The sequence below is a fragment of the Drosophila rhopaloa genome, unplaced genomic scaffold, assembly GCF_018152115.1.
Source record: "Drosophila rhopaloa isolate 14029-0021.01 unplaced genomic scaffold, ASM1815211v1 contig_2, whole genome shotgun sequence".
Taxonomy (NCBI): domain Eukaryota; kingdom Metazoa; phylum Arthropoda; class Insecta; order Diptera; family Drosophilidae; genus Drosophila; species Drosophila rhopaloa.
The window spans coordinates 19,922,066-19,933,816 of record NW_025335083.1 but is presented as its reverse complement, the minus strand read 5'-3'; the positions used below and the strand labels follow the sequence as shown (position 1 = coordinate 19,933,816).

At 36.6% G+C, this 11,751-nt stretch overlaps 1 protein-coding gene across 2 annotated transcripts; it reads left to right on the top strand.

Annotated features, from left to right (window-relative positions):
- The first annotated feature begins 361 nt into the window (after window positions 1-361).
- LOC108053127 (ubiquitin-conjugating enzyme E2Q-like protein CG4502) lies at window positions 362-11,286 on the top strand. 2 transcript variants are annotated; one of them, XR_006417605.1, is made up of 6 exons: window positions 362-639; window positions 9,246-9,746; window positions 9,837-9,960; window positions 10,070-10,419; window positions 10,480-10,994; window positions 11,271-11,286. XR_006417605.1 is itself a non-coding variant. In XM_044459540.1 (5 exons), the coding sequence occupies exons 2-5, from the start codon at window positions 9,418-9,420 to the stop codon at window positions 10,562-10,564; spliced, it is 888 nt and encodes a 295-aa protein (XP_044315475.1). In that variant the 5' UTR covers window positions 362-639; window positions 9,246-9,417; the 3' UTR covers window positions 10,565-11,187. The 2 variants fall into 2 exon arrangements, 1 of the variants encoding a protein (XP_044315475.1); XM_044459540.1 differs by lacking the exon at window positions 11,271-11,286 and having other exon boundaries at window positions 10,480-11,187.
- Window positions 11,287-11,751: the final 465 nt, after the last annotated feature.

Here is an 11,751-nt window from a genome sequence, read left to right as displayed (position 1 = left end):
CGGCATCTCCTGCACTAACGCTTAACTCATTTTGAAAATATGGCTTAGTTATTTTCTAATTTATATAATATTATCCCTGCTACTTTACCCAATTTTGGTAAATATCTCTTAAATCCAGGACTACTAAAAACAATACTTAGTTTCATATTTAATATATTTTATATTTATATACAAGATATCATATATATAAGTATTGTCAATAGCTTTTTTTTAATTTTTAAAAAACCGTTGTGTGGTGGGTGTTTTCGCTAAGAAAAATATGTTTGTACTGCTGTTAAGTAACAGAGTCCTGTTAAAAGCGTTCGATGTTTATCATCTGCATCAACAGTGTCATCGCTATATTACACCAGTTACTCTCCTCTCTAACAGATTCTCTCCGCTCTCGCGGGCGAAAAGTGCAGTGAAAAGTGCTCCCAGGAACTAAAAGAATAAGTTAAATTATTGAAACTGCGAGTGCTTATTACTTTTGGCTTAGCGCGCAGTAAAAAAAATATATATAATTCGTCGGAACAATTGTGTTTGATTGAACTTCGTACAGTTATTATTTGTTTTTCCTTGCAATTGCAAAGAATACTCAAGAATAAAAGAAAACGCTGATAAGCACGAAGAACAACAAAAAACAGTTGCATTTGGAGCTTGGTAAGTGTGTGTGTTCTGTGTGAGTTGTGTCTGCTGTCTTGTGTTATCTCTCCTACGCTGTTCCCTCCTCCACTCTTTATCCCGTTTTGTTTTTGGCCAATTAATAGCTTTTGACCTCTTACTCCCACAGATATAACTTTGTGTGTTGCTCGAGCTACCCTTCTCTCATTCTTCCCTTCGATTTTCAATTGAAGCATGACAGTAGCAAACAAGCCTGTCAAATAAACGTGTGTGTTTTCATAGGTTTGTGCTCATGTTTTTGCTTGTTCTATTCATTGCACTTTAGCTTTCGACATTTCTTTCCCCAAAGGGGAAAAGGAAGGGATGCTGTCTCTGTCTCGCTCTGCTTTTCATTGAACTTGAATACTGAACATTTTCAAGTGCTCTTTTTGTCGACTTTATTTTTTCCAGTACAAGCCGCTATTCCAAGGCTGCAGTCATGGTCAAGTTTCTATTTTTAAAGATGCCTTTAAACTAAGCTTCAAGAATTTACTTTTAAGGATCTTAAATCCCAAAAATAATTACTATTTGAATAAGCAAAAAGTTTTAAATTTCTAAACACCCGATATCAATTATGCTCCAAACTTTGAAGTTTAATCATGAATTTATTTTTCAACATCAAACTTTTAAGACAATGGCCGAAAACTTTGGTTTAAAAGTTTGATTTTTAAATTTTTAAAGAGTATGTACATATATATCTTTTAAAATAGTTGGGCATTCCCTTAAATCTCTAACAAGCCATAAAACGGAATGAAAAATAAATAAAACTCCCAGCTAAAAATATGCTCAAAAGGGGAAGTAAAAAAGGACCTCGGAAAAGTACCAAAAACTTTTCGGATTTTGTTGGCTATTATTTGGCTTTATTGCCTGTGACAGCCAAGTATAAGATGAAAGGAACTGCCAAAAAGAAGCAGAGTAAAGAGATATTTTGAAAAAAATTTAAACAAATGAATGGAAGCTAAACAACGGAAAAAGCTTTATTGTATTTACTTCTGACATTTTCACGCCCACCATATATATATATACCTACATACATATGTATGTATGTACATACATCTATAGCTAAGAAGGCTTCCTCCACATATTTGGTATTCATGAATGAAATCAGAGCCCACTTTCTCACGAGAGGAAGGGAGAAAGGCTAAGCTTCGGCGATAGATAATACTCCCAGCCTTCTTTATCTTCCGTTCTCACTTCCCCCTTCCGTTTATCTCCCCTTTGCTTTATAGCCCCTTTCTTGGATGGCACAGTGAGACAGGCGCCAAGGCGTTTTGCATCCTCTTCCCTATACAGTAAAAACTACGAAGTTATACACAGACTTGAGCGATTAAAATTCTTTAAACACGTTTTCTTGAAAATTAGTATATGGAAAAGAAAAAAATCGAATCACAATCAAAAGATCAATATAGATGCTGTTTGTATAAAAAAATCTTTTTCTCACTACTAATTTTGGTGCAAAATTTCTTCACAAAATATAATAATTATATTGTCATTCATATTTCATCTAATACTCCCAAATATGAACTAAGCATATGCTTTTTAAAAGTGCAAAATTTGATTATTTAGTTGAAATGTACAATAAATTCTTACCCATTGAATTATTTAGTTTTAAAGGTATCCTTTAATGAGGGCCCACTGTAATTGCTATCCTGGTTCGACCTTCCGACATGTTGTGCATTTAAATCGCACTTGATCAGCGAGGCTTATGGCGTGGGTGTGTGGCAGGGTATGCACTTTGGCACATCAACTTTTTATGGACCTGCCGAGTAGGCATTTTATTTTTACGGCTGAATTAATTTATAGATTTAACCCCGCACACGCATAAATTGATTATGCATAGCCAGGGAACTAGGTGTCGAATTCAGTAAAAGGAGGGAGCCTAGGATCTCCCATGGGACTCTATAAATAGAGTGAAAGAGCAAAGGGTCGCCGGCAATTAGATGAACTTTCCTGTTATCGTATGAATTTATGCATTTCACATGAGGAGGAGTGTTTTGTGGCAGGTGATAATCCATTTCACAAAGCATAAACAATATGGCAGGTTGGTGGTACTTAGTGCGTGTGTCTCAGTCTGTCCGTTTATTTATTTTGTTCCTTCAAGTTGGCCATTGACGTCAGCAGTGTTATTCTCCTATCATAATGCGATTGAGACTAAATTTCAGCATTATTATACTTATTGGTTTCTTAATTAAACATTGACTTAAAGACTAAATTTCTTTTATTGTAAAAAGAATAAAGTTGCAACCTTATATTAATTAGTTCTCTTCCAATTGTGTACAGCACACTTGTATATAGGTAATAACACATGGATCCAAACTTAAATAACCCAAAAAATAACCCATACCGTAAAACGAGACGCACCCAACTTCCCCTTTGTATTAAGACCTTGAAGCTTATCTCGTGTGCAATAACCGCTATCCAAAGTGCTTAACTTTGACACTCGACAAAAGCCAAATTGACAGGTCGCTTCATACACGCGCAATCGACATAGACACAGTTGCACAGAAAATAAAACTCAAATAACTTTTTAATTAATTCAAATTTATTTCAAAGCGACATCATAAAAAGAGTGAATTTTTAAGCCAAAGGACCAAGAAATACAATTTTTTCCTCAAACTTTACGAAAGGACGTTCTATTGATACAAAATATTTTGTTTACAATACCCACTATTTCAAACCATTGAAACATGGGATCTTGGTGTTTATTTAAATAAACGACGTCCTAATGATGTATGTATAAGTATTTGGTATTTCTTTCCATAAACCTGTATTCAAATGGTATTTTTCTTTATGATCAAATTCCAAACTGATTATTTTTCGTAGTTATTTTTCTCTGTGTAACTCCTTGGACAGCGACTAGACTGAGCTGCAATTCCCCCGCTAACGTCATGAAATGACTCGTATACGTATGTGAATCATATCCCTTGCCCGATGTCCATGTCAAAGTCCACTTTTAACCCGTGAGATGTGGCTATTGTTGTTGCGGCTTCTCATGTATTTGCTTTTGTTGCTCTCTTGTCGAAAGCAATTTCATAAATGGCTTCCGTTTGAATGAAACACGCGCCACCAGTGAACTGTGGAAAAATATGTATGGCGGAGCGGGAAAAAAGAGGGGCTTAAGGTTTGGCCAGGCTTTTCATCCCGTGGCTGTCTGCCCTTCCTTCTGGTGATGGTTGTCTAGGAGTCCTCTGTTAATATATGTTCGTGCTAGATATGCCTGAAGGAGTCTTAATAAATACATAAAAACATGTGGGGCAATAGCATGGAAGGAGTTTTTATATCCTCTCCTGGAAGGGTAGTATAATTTTTAGGATATGGTTTTGAAAGTGAAATAGCGATAATAATTGAAAAGGTGACTATTATCGCTGAATGTCAACCCTCAATAAAAAAAAACTTTTAGTAGCTTTAAAAATATTTTGCAAGGCAAAAGAAATTGTCACTTTTAAAGTGTATTTCGAATTCCGGTGCGCTTTTAAATGTTCTAGATTCCTGTTTGTATGTTTTGTTTTTGTGTGCAAGTGCCATGTGTTATGCCGCCACATCAAAAAAGTGATAAACAGACTAACAGAGACATTTCCAAGGTCAGACGAGGGAGCTACAGCTTGGCTTCGTTATAAATATTTTTTGTAGGACCATAACGGGGTCAAACCATCATCATCAGTCACTGCCCGTTAGTCAGTTAACGGGAATTATTGGGTCTGGCCAAAGTCAACGAACCTTATCGAGTGACAAAGCATTTCGAATTGGTTAGCATACAACCAGGAAATAAAGGAGACCGATTGTGATGCTGACGCCTGGCCTTGATTAATGCTGAATGCACATTTAAAAGCTTTCTATACCGAGAGAAAAAAAAAGAAAAGCAATCCATGCTTAATTCAATTTGCATGTGCACGAGAGTCCGAGCGAGGAATTGTTTATAAATAAATTAACAAAGCCGTAACAAGCGGTGACCCTCGGACTTCCATCTAGAACAATGCCAACAGCGCCAGAGAAGCTGTATAAGAGGGGTAAAAATGTCTGTGTTGGTATTTCAGCTATAGACACAACTATGATTTTATCTCCAAAACTAAACCCCAACATTAAACCACTTAAATTTCAAATATAGCTTTATCTAATTTTTCTTAGCTGTCAAACTAGTTGAGAAAAAACAGATTTTTGTTTCGTTATGTATAACAACAAAATGAGTTGCTTCAAAAAATTATTCACCTAACAATTTGGAAAAAGTGTCTCATTTTTGAGAGTTTAGCTTATCAAATAACTTAAAATACTAAAAATTAATGATTTTATATTATTAGTTTATTAAAAAACCACAATGGAAATTACTTACTTTTCATTAATAATTGACATCACTGATGATAGGATAAGTGCAAGTGCAAAAACTGAGAGAGAGGAGGAAAAGCTGAATGCCATGGCAACCACACTCGATGGGTGCGATGGTCAAGAGGAGGGGAGGGATTAATTCTCTGTGGGTGTGTTCTTTAGGAGGTGTTCGCTAATGGCTGAGAACAAAGAACTGTTGCTGGGGCCATTAGTCAGCATCTCTCTCGCCGTCTTTCCTCACCTCCTCACCTCCCACATTTCCCCTGTACAAATATTTCCGCATTGTTCAGCTGCTGCACCAAACAGTTGATTAACGATCTCTTTCTCTCAAGCTTTCTGCACTTAAAAAAATCATGATATATAGCTGTTAAATTTGTATAGTTATAATAACAACTTTTCACAACGGATTTTTGATTTTAGGATTTGACAGTTTTTATTTGAAAATCGTGTGAATTAACAAATAAATAGTTGCTTTAATATCAGTGGGGATATTCAAGCGTATAACCAGTTTTTATTTTTTATGTGTATTTACCTTGTTATTTATCCCTGATATATTTCTTTTTATTGTATTTGGAATTGCACGGCAAAATGTCGTCAGGAACAAAAATCAATAAATAAGCGCGCTTACATCCCCGGAATTTTCTGTAAACTGACACAGTTCTTCTTTTTTTCTTAATTTCAGCATTTTTGCATTTCCCCAGTTTTTTTCCTTTTGCTTTCGTGTTTGCATTCAGAAATTTTGCATGCGACAGGCGAGAAAATTTGCATGCAATGAAACGACAATAAACATGAGCCCGGTTGTTTGTTCACGTATACATACTTGTATTAATATGTCTGAAAATCAGATTATATTAATTGTTTGGTTAACTTTTTGGCTTCTGTACATTTTCCCACGCTTTGTTATTGTTTGATATTTGTTCTACCCTAACATGACTTAATGTGTAAAATTTCTTGTTACCATTTTAATAAAAGCTCAATATCCTAGTTGAAAATCTAAAATCTTAGACAAGAAAACCACTATCCACTTTAATTGAATGATCTTGGAAAACAAGTCTCTTTCTTTGGTAAATTCAATTAAAAACCTTTCAATCTATATTCCAAAAAGAAACTTGAAAAGTGTATGCCACCTGATTTAACGACATTTTGCTGCTATCTATATTTGGATTTGCAAATAACATTGATTGAGATTGAGAGCCAGACCGAAGGCTATTATTAAATATCTGGGTGGGGTAGGTCAGTTATAGAATGGGGTAAAATAAAAAAGCGGGGGAAAGTAAGTCTTTGGTCATTTGTTGAGGGTGTTGCTTTTGCTTTGCAGATATCGATTTTCCTGGCGCCAGATAAGATTTATTTTTGTGAGTACTACTAAAACTTCAACCGCCGTAGTCAATTTGTCGCCCAATCTATACACATTGATGCATTAGGGTGGTTAGTTCTCTATCAATGGAAAATTGTTATAAAAAAAATATTAGTTTTTAAACTCTTACTAAAATTATATTCTTTTTTAACCTTTGAAAAGGCAAATTAAAGCTTATTATAATTTTTAAACCCATTAGTCGATTTTGACACTGTCTCTATTCGAGCATGCAAGTTTTCTTTTTGTATAGGAGGAGAGAACAACTTTATTTATTTATTTTACTCAATGTAACCGGCATGTAACTGCACCACATTGCAGACAAGTTTTTAAATGTATTTCAAGGGTCTGTCTGCGTTTAAGGATGGAAAAATATGTCAACATTGTTGACATTTATTTGGTTAAATAAATGGCGAAAGAGCTGAGGAAATTTGTGCTGCGAGCCCGATAACATTTCCTATTGCCATCAACGTGACATCTTTGAGCTTCTTTCCCTCCTACATTATTAGTGAAACTTGTTTGCTTTGGTCTTTTTTTTTTTGGAAAGGATTCCAGTGGCGCCTTTGTTTCGGCCTCGGTCCGTTCTTTTAGTGGCCCTGGCTGAAAGCAAAAGTGCAAAAAATGTTGTCTGAAAATACTTTTAGTTGGGTAAACAAGAGCTGCAGGAAGGAAATAGCTCATAGCTGGCCGGAAAAAGGAAAATATGGCGAGGGCTTGAAATAGTTCGAGCATTAATGAACTCTTAATGAGTCATTGGGTCAGTTTCAGGGAGTAGATACCCTTACTGCAGCCAGGGTCATTAATCAATCAATCATTCATAATTTGAAAGCTTACCAAGACTATTAAATAAGTTTGTAAGGCTAGACAATGTTGTAATTCGTTTTGGTAAAAGAAGAGAAACTTCCTTTGGCTGGGACATGAATAAAATATGAGATTTTAAGGAACCCAACTAGCATTAAAACTTATTCTTTATTATCTGATAAGACGTTTAGCTTATCAAAAAAGGTAAAAAATGCTTTTTGAATAGGGAAAGAACATAAAAATGGAGCTAATGTGTAATGGGTGTGAGTGGGCATTGTTTAATATACATTCTGATAAATGTACTCGCATAATTATATAAATTAATATAGCCAATGAAGGAGGCCAACAAACTATAACTAATTTCCAATTTTTTATGGTATTGATGGCTATTGATTTTGGCTTAACCTTATTCAAGTGTTATGCCTAAAAGTATAATAAATCCATTTGAAAAGGAATATGGAAGAAAGCAGGAAATATGGTCTTCACAATTAAACGATGATATCGGATGAAAAATAAAATGTAAAGAAATGTAAAATTTATAAAAAACCAATACATATTTTTTTCAAATCGTCCTGAATGTACTAAGTTATTCTCTGTCCTTTGATATTTGGCAACTTCCCGCGTGTTCTCTTTAACCAGTTTTATCTGATCTCCTGGCTTTCAGCTTACCTCACATTTATCTCTGCTTTTGTAATAATAATAGTCCCTAAACCCCACCCACGCTCATAAAAAAGTAACGCCCACATCTGTTGCCCTTGGACACCGAGTTCAGGTTTTGGCTTCAGTCCAGAGGCCCGTTGGTGACCCCAGAAATCCCCTTTGAGGGCTCGTGCACTGGGGTCAAAGCTAATTATGCGCAAGGCAAACAATTTGGCGACACCATGGTCAACACCTCGGACATCTCGATGGAATGGTAAAAGTGGGGTAGTGGGTGTTTCCTTGGCATCCAAAGCTTTAAGGAAAGAAATAAGTCGAGGATGTCCTTCTCCAGAGGCTGTGTAAACTTTTACCATAAAACTTGGCCGTTTCGAGTCCTTTTTGCACACAAACAAAAATATGAAATGAACCCTATTCTACTTGTCTTAGGATTTCTATAAACATTTTATCAGGGACAAGCACTAATGAAAAAAGGAATTAAATCCAAAGTCCAAATTTAAAGTTATAAATATTATTTGAAAATTTTAGGCCTGGATTTTTTTATGCATTTTTACGCCTCAGAATAAATTAAAATATTTGTAGGCGATCTTCCGCCCCCAAATTAAAAGTAGGAAAATAACCACTTTATTTTTGTAAAAGATGATGTCACAGATAAAATGTTGGTCCTTTTACAACAATATTTCCCCCATTTGTAGGCTGATTCAACAGTCCGTTAAGACGTCTCTCTAACTGCGTTCTAGCTGCGACGAAATAAGTTTCCTGTCGTTCCTTATTCAGAAGCCGCCTTAATGGGCCGTTTTGTTTTCGTTGAGGCGGCTAGTATTTAACATATTTCGTTGGTGGTCTTGTTATTCACTTGAAAAAGTTTGCCAAGGATGTGTGTTTGTGCTTATGACTGCTAGACATGGTAAAGTATCTCCGGTTATTGTTGTGGTGAGGTTTACAAATGCGGGCGCTAGTTCAAGGTCACATAATTGTGTTGGGCAGGGTCTACTAAAATATGAAAATTGCTTGGAGGGAATCAAATTCCAAGTAATGGCATCCTTAACATGCACAAGTATGTTAATTTTATAAGCTTGCCTCAAGCAAATGTTAATGTCGGCATTTTTTCTTTAACAATACACATGCCATCTGCTAGTGGGTAAATCTTAAAAACCTTAAATTTTTATTATTACGAGCGGGTCTCACTTAAATTTACTTTTTCAGCTTAACGCTGCGCTTTTACTTTTATGGGCTATTATTCGCACAACAATGTCTGTTAGGCACAATAGAGAGTGTACTTTCGCATATCGATACGTAAATCAATCATTGAGTTTATTACGGCACCTAAACTTACATTATTAGTTGGCCTTTTAAAACAAATGGTTTTCATTCAATTAGTCATATTTTTGTAATTTTTCTTATTTAATTAAAACCTAATAAAAGCTTTCAAAGTCTTTCTATCTTAAAATATTCCTTTTTTATGTATTTACAGCACCAATTTAAACACCCACATTGCACCAGAAACAATTTAAAGAACAAGACTGAACAACCACGCCCACACAATATTTGTAAACTAGTAAATCAAAAGCCACCGCTCAAAAGAACTCGAAGATACCAAATCAAAATTCACTTGTTGAAGAGAGACCAAGCCAATCCAAGACAAGATGTCGTCGCGTTCCAAGGAGAGAGTTGTCACTGCATTCCGCAAAATCTTCCACAAGTCCAGCAATAATAACAACAACCATAATAATAACATAAATAATAACAACAATGACAAGAGTGATGGCGCCACTGGCAGCAGTCCGAACATAAACAATAATAACAATCACGATGGGGCTGCTCCCTCATCAGCAGGAGGCGGGGCAATGGGCGGTGGAGCAGTAGGCGGCGGATCATCGGGATCATCTGGTGCCACCAAAAACGCCGTAGTCCGTATGGCAGCCGAGCAGGCTGTTTGGGACTCTCCAGGCAAGCGGCGACGACAAGATCACAAGTAGCTATAAAAAATTGTTAAATCTCCGTACAAAAACACCCCATAATCTGTGTGGGGAGCTAACCCCAGAATTCGCAATCCTACTTACAGAGTGGCGCCGACGACGGGACGCCAACTGGTGGCGGCGCCGGATCAGACGATTCGATCCCGCCGCCTCATGAAGGAATACCGCGAAATGGAGCGACTGCAGTCCAAGCACGGTGCTGTCTTCACTGTAAGTCCTGGGTGTGAAGCAGATTGCAAAGATGGCTACAGATGTTCAGATCTGAATGCAACCGCTGCACTGTTTACAATGAGCTTATAACTTACATCTCATTTCACAGGTGGAACTTGTCAACGACAGTCTGTTCGAGTGGCACGTACGCCTGCACGTGATCGATCCCGACTCACCTCTGGCCAAGGACATGGTCGAAATGGGTGTGCCGGCCATCCTGCTGCACCTGAGTTTCCCCGACAACTTTCCCTTCGCCCCGCCGTTCATGCGCGTGGTGGAGCCGCGTATCGAGAAGGGCTACGTGATGGAGGGCGGAGCCATCTGTATGGAACTTCTAACGCCACGCGGATGGGCCAGTGCCTATACGGTAGAGGCGGTCATCATGCAGTTCGCCGCCAGCGTAGTTAAGGGTCAGGGCAGGATCACGCGAAAGCCAAAGAGTACAAAAGAGTTCACTCGGTAAGAGATTGGATTTCTACTTGTTTTTAATTGAAATTAACTATTTATATTCTTCTATAGTCGCCAAGCCGAGGAATCGTTCCGTTCGCTGGTTAAGACACACGAAAAGTACGGATGGGTAACGCCCGCCTTGTCCGATGGTTAAGTGCGGTTTCCGAACCGCAAGAAAACTCAGCTCAGATGCTCTGCGTTTGCCAACACCCAACCAATGCAAATCAATATTCAGCCCCCCAAAAAAAGTCTCGCTCATAATATTCCATCAAGCCATCGATACATCTTTCTTCTCTCGATGCGTTTCATCTACTTTGTCAAGTAACAAACGATTTCAATTGCAAACCATCCATAAAGCAACCGGAGGAACTCTTGGAACACACAAAAAAAAAAAAAAGGAAACGCGCATCAAGCAACAAAATAGCTTAAAATGTAACTCTAGCTCGTAGTCATCAGTAAAAAGGAATATTCGCCGAATACAAAATGGATATTTAAGTATTATTAGTTGAGCAAAGAAGAAAAGCGAAGAACGGATGAGCAGCCATTTTCCAAAACATTTTCAATCGCATAGCGCTATACAATAAGTTACGTATCGTTTACAGAATCAATTAGTCTGATATCTTTGTTCGACTGTGTTATTATAATTTGTTGTGATTTTTGTTAAAGTTAAACAATGAAGAAACCAAATTACAACAGCAGCTTGTGAACACTAATGTGTTCCACATAAATTCGACTTTCTCTTTAAGTTACGCATAATAAATAAATACAACATGTGTCTATAATCGCATTATTAATGAAGGTATCCGACAAATTAGCCTAAAATTTATTTAATTACATTATTTTCTTTTATTCATTTGCAGAGATGTTTCGAATGCTGAGAAGAACACATCTAAAAACTATATATATATATATACATTTTCATTCTTAATCTGGCCTCCTTTCTTATTTTTAACATTTAAAATTGGTTTAATTGAATTTGTTTTAAAATAGCGATACAATTTTTTTCCTTTTTTTATTATCAGAATAAATAAGTTTTATTTTATAAAAATACACAAAACATTTCGAAAAATATTCATCAGTGGAAGTCTGAGTTACGTAAATTATATTAATTTAATTGTTTTTTCCAAAGCAATTATAAAGTTAATTTGATAAAAAGTTTGAATGCGTAAAAGCAACTTCCATTTCGCTGTAGCAGCGAGTAAATTTAAATTACGCGCGCCCAGTGTTGGACAGGGATTACACACAGAGATGCATGACATATGCCCCATGAGGCAAATAAATGCCGCGGGCCATTTATCAGCTGATTGCATACAAACTTGGTTGCATACTTAATAGAAAAAC